General features: G+C 42.5%; 1 protein-coding gene across 3 annotated transcripts in view; it reads right to left on the bottom strand.

The window, feature by feature from the left end:
* Positions 1 to 12: 12 nt before the first annotated feature.
* The window catches only part of FOXN3 (forkhead box N3), a 235,549-nt gene continuing 225,108 nt past the window's right edge, over positions 13 to 10,453 (bottom strand). For all 3 annotated transcript variants that reach the window (XM_077780862.1, XM_077780863.1, XM_077780864.1), the window contains one exon: positions 13 to 688. In XM_077780862.1, coding sequence (XP_077636988.1) covers positions 148 to 688 — 541 coding nt within the window. In that variant the 3' untranslated portion in view covers positions 13 to 147. The remainder of the gene's footprint in view (positions 689 to 10,453) is intronic.

The raw sequence follows: 10,453 nt of genomic DNA, 5'->3' as shown, positions 1-10,453 counted from the left end.
AAAAAAAAAAAAAAAAAAAAAAAAAAAAAAAAAAAAAAAAAGAAAGAAAAAAATAATAAATCGCTGATATTGCCACAAATCATTAAAAATCTCCTGACATGCTAAAACCAAATGGCCGAAAGTTCAAAACAAATCAGTGACTTGTTTTTAATTTTTCGTGGTTTCCTTTTGCTCCTTCTGCCCCTTTGCCGTCCGATTGGTGATGTTATTCAAACAGGACCGAATCCCTGCCAAGTGCAGGAGCGAGCCCGCCGCCTCCTTCATCTCCTCGTCGTCGCTCTCGGGGGGCTTCTCCGTGCGTCTCTTTTTGAGGGGCAGCGTGTCGCTGGGGACCTTCCTGGCCTTGGCCAAGTGCTGCCGCTTCTTGTGCAGGGCCGCGTAGCCGCTGTCCCCCAGGGCGTCCTTGGCCTCCTTCGCGCTGTGTTTCCGGTCGTCGTCCTCTGTTTCGCTGTGGCTCTCGTGGCTCTGGAAGCTTCCCTCGCTGCCCTCCTGGCTCCCCTTGGCGGCGAACTCGTAGTGGTCGTCGGCCGACGAGGAGGAGACCGAGTCGCTGGCCGGCGAGGTGCTCCTGGCGGTGGAGGACTTGGCGCTGCTGTAGTTGTGGTCCTCCTTGGGGTCTCCGCTGACCACCGGGGAGCCGCACGACGGCTCGCTCTCAGTCCGCAGCCGGCAGCCGCTGAGGCCGTTCCTGCGCACGGGGCGGCGGGGAGGGGAGGGACACAGAGAGGACACAGGTTAGCGGCCTGCGTGCGCACGCTCGCGCATGCGCATCCAGCCCCTGCGCGCGNCCGCCCCCCCCCCACGCCCTTCTCCCTGCTCATCCCATCGCCCGCATTTTCACTCAGTGTGTGCACAGGCGTCCAAACAACACTCTCCTATTAAACCATCAAAATCAAGCTGTGCTTGGTTTCGCACACCTGCTAGCACCGCAGAGCGGGCACCGCCAGGCGGTGCCGGCCGGGTACTTCAGGGACAGGAGCCCGCTCTCTTCCGGAGCTGCGACACGAGGGACCTTTTGTCAGGAGACTAAACCCAGTGTTCAGCCGAAAGAGATACCTGCCATGTGGTGACAGCTATTCACTCGCGCTTGCCCTGCCTCGTTCATTCTGCAAATATTCACTGAACGCCTAATATAAATGCACGGCCTTAGGGAGGGTCCTGGGGAGGCATCCGCGGTGGAATCAGATACACCGTCACAAAAATGCTCACCGTGGAATAGAGAAGCAAGTCGTGGTTACATCATAGGTGAGAGGGCACTAAGCTACCATCTACTACACTTACCACCTGCCAGGCGCCATGCGCCGTCTGCATGGATGGCTGCATTTAACTCTGTGAAGTGGATAGGAGCATCCCTGTTTTACCGATGCTGGAAGAAAGGTCTGGAGAGCCACGCAACTAATAAGTAGCAGAGGTGGATTAGGACCAAAGTCTGATTCTCAAGGTGGGCTCTTAATGCAGTCTGACTGACTCTCGCTGTTTTTCTCATTTCCCTATAACTAGGTCCCTTTGTACACTCCCATCAGGACCCGACAGCACTCACCACACCTCTGATTATTGTATGGTGTCTTGATGTCTGAATGAGGACCTGAACTGTCTGGTGCTTCGTACTGGCAAGGGGAAGAGTGACTGCACCCACTTCACTGTGGGGCCGAGAATGGGAAAGAACGCCCCCATCTGTCTGGACCAGTGCCTGGCCTAAGAGTGATGTTCATTCCTGTTCAGGCCACACATTCCCAAAGGTGGGCACCTACTCTGTGTGGACGGTAGCTGTATTTCTGATAGAGTCTAGCACACAGGGGTTCAGAAGAGGTGGCACGACTGGTGGTCAGAGATGAACAGGCACAGGAAAGAAGGGTTACTCTGAGCTGGAGGGGACAGACGGAAGACAAGGAAAGGGTCTGTGGAAGACAGTGTCTGACTTCGGACATGAGGGCTGAAGGTCTGGGCATGGAGGTGTTCTAGTGCACCACGCTGGCCCCGTGTCCTGTAAATGTATCCAACTGATACACTTCTTGGAGATCTGGGAAACATTTTCCTCCTTCGCTAACATAACACATCCTCAACTGTATGTTCCCCTATCATGTTCCCTCCACAGAGAGCACTTCCCACCATCTTTATGAGATGTGCGATGCCTTGTTCAATGTCTATGCTTCCCACAAGAGTGTCAGCTCCACAAGATGGCGCCCAGTCATATTATGTCCCCCAGTGGCTAGCATGTGCCAGGCACAGACTGCACATACAAGATAATACTGAGCAAGTGTAGGAGCAGATGGAATTGTGTGGCTGAGAGCACGGCGTCTGGGAAGATGACTGTGCGTCTCCACCAACACGCCTTACTGGACAATCCCTGCCCATGTGGCACCTGCGGAAAGACTATGGGGTTGGGCCCAACAATAAGAGTTGGTCACGGGCTGTTACCCTTTCTTTCCTGCCATCCCTGTGGGCCTTAAGGCTCAATGAGACCCTGGATGCAGCCCAGAGAGAATGTAAAAGGGGAAGAGAGTCCTTTGTGTAGCAGGGAGTGAAGCCAAGGAGTCTCTCCGCCTTCTGGTGTTCCAGAGGCTGCGGTTCTCTGCTAAGTTTAAGCTGGTGGTAAGAATCCCACTGTAATATGCACCAGCAAAATGCATGGGGGCCATTACCCAAATTCAGTCGTTGCTACATGCCTTGAGATCCTCATGATGAACCCCAACAATGACAATTCATTTGCACAATGAAGTCCTAGCAGTCTCCAGAAGAGCCCTCCGGATCGTGTCCTGCATTCTCAATCCCAGATCTATCACCACCTCTACCCAGTCCCTTCCAGAAAGGACTGGCTTTCCTGACAGCTTCTGTTCGCATCCTGGCACTGCTTATTAGTGACCTGCAGCAGGCTCCACATCTCCCTTACAGGGTAGGGTGATGAAAGACGAAGTTCTCAGCACAGAGGGTGGTTTTTAGCGGTGCCTGGGAATTCTGGCTTGGTTTTCCCTGTTGCTATCGGACAGTTAACCATTGCTTCCTGCTGCTGTGCCATGCTTACCTGAGCACTCTTGTTTTCTTTCTATTGTGGGTCAGGAGGCTGATGGGGACACAGCATAAAGTAAGGGGAAATAGGCCCCAAGAGAGAAATTCCTCATGGGCTTGCCTGTAAACGCAGCCCCTGAGCTTTAGGGAATGGCCTCTGCGATATCTCTTTTCTGCAGACTTCCTGTTTCTTGGCTCTGTCTTGGATGCATAAAAGTGGCTAGGAAAAGATTACTTTGAGGTGTTTCCAAATATGAAACTCAATAAATGTAACTAATTGCACAGGTAGCTATTAATAGCTATTAAACAAATGGAACTAAAAGTCTCGGATAATGGTTCTCTTGATCTTTGTTGTTGCAGGTAACTGCTGTAAAATCCAAAATAATTGGTCCACTGAACTAGCAGAAAACAGGCTCAGACTGAACCCAGTGACACTTGGAAGAGTAAACTGGGTTATGGCTGGCTTTCTGAAAACCAATTTAATTCTGAATCCTTTTTTTTTTTAACAACATGGGGTTTATCATTCACCTCACCACCACGGTTAAGCAGAACAGAATACCTCTGACCATATATGGCGAAAGAAAGAAGGGGAGAGAATCATGGGAGCAAATGAGTATGAAATAAGGCAAGTGTTGCCAAAGCTAATTCTTTGTGAATCTAGGTGAAAGGCATATGGTGTTCACTGTGCTTCTCTTTCTCCTTTTCCACAGGTTAAGAAATTTTTTTAAAAAAGAAGTTTGGAGTCAGGGGTAGAAGATGTATACCAAAGTGACAGCACTGATAGAACATTCTAGTTCTAGACTGTAATAAGCAGAAAGGTCCTGGGCCTGAGAATGTCTCTTTCTTAAAGAAAATAAGCATAAATGAAAGAAGTTCTAAAGACCCACTACCATCAAATGGAGAAGAGAAGAGAAAATCACTTTGGCAGCCCATGAGATCAATGTTACGTAGGGCAAAGTCTCTGGTACTGCCTGCCAACAGTGCCTCCACAGACCACATGCTGCCACACTGGCCTGGCTCAACCATTCTTCAGATAAACAAACAGAAACTAAAGAAGTGTCCCGTGACTTGTCCAAGATGCCTCAGCGAGTTCTCAAAGACTGCTCAAGCAGGAATTTGAAATGTCTTTCTGTCTCTCTCGGGTAAGGAAGCTTACTGATAGGAAACCAATATGCCCACTGACCATATTTCTGGATAAAAACAGGTATGTAGATGTGACTTCAGGGAGTAGGAATTAAAATATAAATGTATCTCTCTCACTTGATAAAATTAACTCTCCCTGACATGGGAGCATGGGGCGCATAATCCATAAATTCCACACAAACTCAGCAGGAAAGTGACAAGCTCCTTCAATGATGAATAACTCGATGCAGTGTTGTTCATGGCGGCAAAAACCAGCCGCGCTGACTTGATGTCAACACCTCGTGCTGCAGGGGCTGTCATAGGATGCCACATACTTAAAAGAAGGAACCAGTCATCCTGAACATGTTGGAAGGTAAATTTCTAACCATCTCTTCAAAACTCATTCATTAAAGCGAAAACGTGATAACATTGGAAACACCTGCCATTTCTCTGACTTCTCTGAATTTATATGTGACACCACTCACAAATGATGTTAGCATAAATTAAAGCATAACAAAACCGTGTGTTATTAATCTCAAAAACCTGGTATTCATTCTCTGGTCAAATCGATGGGAAATAATCGAACATAAAAGGTGAGAAATCACATTAGTTCAGGCCGAGAATGAACAATGCTTGTGACTAACAAGTCAAAGTACAGCTTCCGATGGGACACGGCCATCTTGCTTCTCCACTGGTTCATTACTGGTCCTGCTATGGTAGAACCATATGTGTCACCTCCACCTTTCACCTGTGCACCATGGCTCTCTCTGGAGCCAATGGCTTTAAACCTAGAGACTATCATTTAGGGTGAAGTTGTCCTCCCAAGGGGTTGACTGGAGAACTCTTGAGTTTGGCCAAGTGTGCAATTAATGGGATTCTTTGGCAGTGCAGGAGCCAGTGCAGTTCTTCTGTCTAAAACCGACCACAGGTAGAAAGACGTGGAAGAGAAGAGATGGCCAGGGAGTTCCACCTCCAGCTGGGTGGCAGAGAAGCCATCTGGAAGACACTCTTCTGACTATCTCACAAAAGATTCTGGATGAAGTACGGCAACATAGCTTTTAAGTCATGGCTGGTTTTGCTGGAAAACAAGGAGAGTCTTAGAAACCCAGGCAAACACATTTGTACCAAAAGAATGTCACACACAAACAAAAAGTTAAAAAATAAAGGGACAAAATCTGAAATAGGAGCAGTCGGTGGCCAAGAAAGCCAGGGTTTCCCTGGAGCAAAAGCCTACTGTAGCCCTGGGACAAGAGCCCAAACTTAGTGATGGAAAGAGAGACAAAGAAGATTGATTCTGGCAGCTCCATGGTTACTTTCGCTCCTCGAAGGGGATTAAAGTGGCCTCAGGTGTACTGGTCCCTAGGCTCCCAGCACAAGTTTGAAAGCAAATTCTCTCGTGAAGAATGCAATCTGAATTTAAGCCACCAGGATTCCAACACACTAAGGTTAATCAAATATTCAAGGAGAAAGCTCAGAACCTAAAATCACCAAACACACCAGCAAGCACTGGGAATGTATAAATGTAAAAATGTCAAATGTAAAAAGCTAAGACATCTGAATGATGATACCTTCAATGAGGTCCTAGAGAAAAGTAACTGCCCCTCAGAGGCAGGCAATGGGGATAAAAGTCAGGCTTAACCCTCTGCTCCAGATGGGATGAGAAACAAGGAAAGCCTCCCCGGAGATTGTTTTTTTTAACCATAAGCCTTGAGCCTTGTGAGGATGAGGCTGGAATTCTACTGTGTAGACCCAAAGACCTCAGGCTAAATTTCATTTAAAGTGCCCAATGGTGCCTACTAGAAGAAAATACAGACCCTTTCTGGAAGAACATACTTTAATCTCAGGCCACAAAGAATTCCCATCAATAAGACTTCAGGGAACAGAGGTTCATAAAACAAACAAACAAACAAAAACAAAACAAAACACAAAAGAAATAGCCACTATAAGCCAGAGACAACAGAAAAGACAACTATAACAATCTGAACTGCAGAGGTAGTAAATATTGAAATAAGTAGGTATATGATGTCAAGTATGAGAACAGAAGTAAAAGAGGGAATTGAAAAATATTAGATATAGGAAGAATAGATTATGAAATTGAAGCAGACAGATTTTGGAAAGCATCAAACAGAGTTGTGAGAGACAAAAAAAATATAATCCCTGAAATACACCTCAATGAAACTGAAAGAGAAAAAGTTAGTAAAAAAGAGCAGTGAACTAGAAGATGGATCTAAAGATACTATATACAATGCAGCAGAGACAAAGAGACAGAAATATGAAAGATGGGGCATGATGGAATAGAAAAGAAAGATTCAGTATAAATCCAACCAGAGTCCAGAATGAAACAGATAATGGGGAAGACACAATACTTGAACAGAAAATGAGAATCTTCTCATTTTTTTTTAACAAGTAGTTTATTGTCAAGTTGGTTTCCATATAACACCCAGTGCTCATCCCCACAAGAATTTTCTCATTTTGATGAAAGGTACCAATCTTCAGATTTAACCAACAAATCCCATGGAAGATAAATAAAAAGAAATACATATTTGGACACATCATAGTCAAACTGATATTTAAAAAAAGAGAAGATGTAAAAGTAGCAGAAAGAAAACTCTTCACCTATAGAAGAGCATCAGTTAAGATAAAACAAGGGAGGTAGGTCAAAGTGGAAACATATTCTTGGAGTGAGAGAGGGACGAAGAAGTGTCAAACACTATCTTCTAAGAATGAAGGCAAAATAAATATGTTTTCAGAAAAAAAGTTGTCAAGGCTTTAACTAAAAGCAGATAATCATTATAAAGACTTTCTTAAGAATTTATTTCAGGAGAAAAGGAAAATTTTCCAAAAAGAAAGGTCTGAGATATGAGGAGAAATGATAAGCAGAGAAAACGTAATCAACTATTGACTGAACAACACAATAATGACTAAGTAACTTAAAAAAAACAAACAAAATGAAATAGAACCAAAATATTGGACAACTGTAGCACATCATTTGGGAGGTAGTGAATAGCAGCGAAAGCATTCCAAGGGCCTTGTATTGATCAGGAGTTTAAAAGTATTGATTAACTTTAAACATTTTAAAATATTCATGTTACAAGTTCTAGGATCAACATTAAAAGAAGAGAAACAAAATGTGTAAGTTCTAAACCATTAGAAGGGGAAAAAAAAGAGGAGTGGGAGCTTTTGATCAATTTAAAATAATGCAAGAAAGGAAAAAGAATCTGGAAAAAAAACAGGACAAACAAGTGCAAAATAAAATGGTAGAGATAAATCCAGATAGGTTATTTAAAAGGGACTAAAAATCTTCGTTAAGAGGTAAAGATTTGTTTTTTAAAAGCTGTTTCCAAGAGAAAAACCTAAAATACAAAGACAAGCAAAAGTTAAAAGAAAAAGGATGGAAAACTCTGTATCATGCCATGCCAGTATAGCTATATTATATCCAGAGAAGACAGATTTTTAAGGCAAAAATCATTACTACGGATAAAGAGAGTTATTAAACATTCATAAAGGTTCAATTCACCAGGAAGCTACCTCAGTTCTAAACATGGATTCCTCCACGCAGATAGCTTCAAAATACATACAGCCCAAACTGGAAGAGCTACAAGGAGAAATGGTCAAATCNCTTGATCTAACAGACATACAGAACATGTGTTAGCAATGAAGAAGGCTTATCATTTTGAAGCACACATAGAATATTTATAAAGACTGATAAATGCTAGACTATATAGCAAGTCTCCATAAATTTCCAGTATTTTCCAGATCAACTCTCTGACCACAATGCCTGGTAGTTAGTAATCAGTGTTGAAGGGGTAACTAAAAACAAAAATAAGAAATAACCATCTTCTCCTGGGTTTGAAAATTTAAAAACACACTTCCAAAAGCATCTGTGGATCAAAGAAATCAAAATGGACATTAGAAAGTACTTTGCAATGTTAATGAAAATAAAAGGTATCAAAACTTATGGGATGCAATGCAGTAATTTCAAGGAAATTAGAACTTTAAACTTTTATAGAAAAAGAATACAGGTTTAAAAAGAAGGTAACTAACACTAACCAATTATGCAAAGAAAAAAAGAATTAAAAAAAAAAAGTATAAATGGAAAAAAAAAAAAAAGGAAACCCCCCCAGAATCCTAAAGTTGATTCTTTGAGAAGAAAAACAAAAGCTGTGGCAAGATTAAGCAAACAGAGTGATGTTAAAATGAAATAAGAATGAAAAAGGGACATAACTACAAAGGTATTTTGAAAGATGATAGATACATTATGAATAACTTAATGCCAATATATTTGAAAGCTTACGTGAAGTGGACAAACTCCTGCAGTTACCAAAATGAACTCAGAAAGAAGTTAAAAATAAGCCATACTCTCCCTGCAGTATTTCCGCTCTCCCTCCTACCACAGAGCATAATCTAATACTAAGTTTCAGAATTGCTTTCAAAGACCATGATTTCAGAAGGTGTAAGCTGACAGGTGCTTGGTCTTTAAAAACAAAACAAAATACAGTATAAAAAAGACCAGTGGCAGGTACAGCATGGGGAATATAGTCAGTGATACTGTAATCATGTTGCATGGTGACAGATGGTGGCCACACCTGTCATGAGCACAGCATACTGTACAGACTTGTCCAATCACTACTAATGTAAGAATGTGTGCCAACTATACTTCATTAAAAAAAAAAAANAAAAAAAAAAAAAAAAAAAAAAAAAAAAAAAAAAAAAAGACCAGTGGCAAATCTTCCCTCAAGTTGTATAGCTAGACCACACACCAATCTTAACACTGAAGGCAGTCGGCTTTCTGAACTCCTGTTACAAACATCTTCTCAAGCAGAAAGACAAAGTTAGGTGACGAGGAGCAGACCGTAGGCTGAGAGTTTTCCTGATGACTCTATTCTGACAGGACCTTAAGTATTAATGCTTTGTATTACAGAAAGAGCATTAATTTGTGACTTGCTTCACGTTCCATAGGAACTGCAGTTTTCATGTGAGGTCCAAATAAAATTAAGCAGTCTTAAACGGTGATTAGATGGAACTTTCTTTTAAATTAAAACTTGCTCTGGTTCGGACGACTGCCATCACTCCTTAAAACCAATGGTCATTCTTCTTGGTATAAGAAGCTCAATGTAAGCCTTTTCCTGGGATTTGGGGCAAAGCTTCAGGTGCCCAGAAAGCAGACCTGGGAAGGTCTGTGGGGGGCAGGCTAGATGAATCCAAGAGGCTCCCCACATTACTAATTTTATTTTTTTCCAATTGGTTTCATTGTGGCAAAATACACAAACACGAAAAATTTACCACCTTAACCACTTTTCATTGTACAGTTCAGTGGTATTAAATACATTCATAATATTGCATAACCATCACCACCTTCCATTCTCAGGATTCTTCATTTTATACAACTGCAACTCTGGCCCCAATAACTACTAATTCTCCATTCCTTCCTCCCCTGGGCCATTGGCAGCCAGCACTGTATTTCCTCTCTATGATTTTGACTACTCTAAATACCTTGTATAAGTGGAATCATAATACAGTATTCATCTTTTTGTGACTGGAGTTATTTCACTTAATGTAATGTCCTCAAGGTTTATTTCATATTGTAGCATGTATCAGAATATCCTTCATTTTCAAGGATGACTTATATTCCACTGTGTGCATATACCACATGTTGCTTATTCATTATCTGTTGATGGACACTTGGGCTGCTTATACATTTCAGCTACTGAGAACAGTGCTGCTATGAACGTGGATGAACAAATATCCCTTCAAGATCTTGCTTTGGTTCTTTGGATACACACCCAGAAGAATTGCTGGGTCATATGATAACTCTGATCTTTTAACTTTTTGAGGAACTGCCAGGCTGTTTTCTACAACAGCTCTGCCATTTTACATCCCTACCAACAGTGTACAGGATTCCAAATTTTCCATATTCTCATCAACACTCACTGTTTTCTGGTTTTGCCATGGGTCATCCTAATGGGCGTGAGGTGGCATCTCATAGTTTTGATTTGCATTTCTCTGATGATTAGTGATGTCAAGCAGCTTTTCATGTGCTTTGGCCATTTGTGTATCTTCTTGGGAGAAATGTCTATTTAAGTCCTTTGCCCATTTCTGAATTGGGTTGCTTGTTATTCTAAGTTATTTATCAAGCCCCTAATTAATGCACACCCTGTGCTGGGCACACAACTGTGTCACCCTAATAACCCATAAGACTGTTTTCCTCATGAGAAGTCCAGGCACCCTGGCCAACATCACACAACCACAGGATAAGGACCCAGAAAACTTGGTTTCTGAGTTCTCATATGTGATTTCTGGGCTCTGCAGCTTTTTAAAGGACTCC

The sequence above is a fragment of the Crocuta crocuta genome, unplaced genomic scaffold, assembly GCF_008692635.1.
Source record: "Crocuta crocuta isolate KB4526 unplaced genomic scaffold, BGI_CrCroc_1.0 scaffold299, whole genome shotgun sequence".
NCBI classification, from domain to species: domain Eukaryota; kingdom Metazoa; phylum Chordata; class Mammalia; order Carnivora; family Hyaenidae; genus Crocuta; species Crocuta crocuta.
The sequence above is the reverse complement of the archived record's forward strand: the minus strand, read 5'-3'. Positions and strand labels throughout refer to the sequence as shown.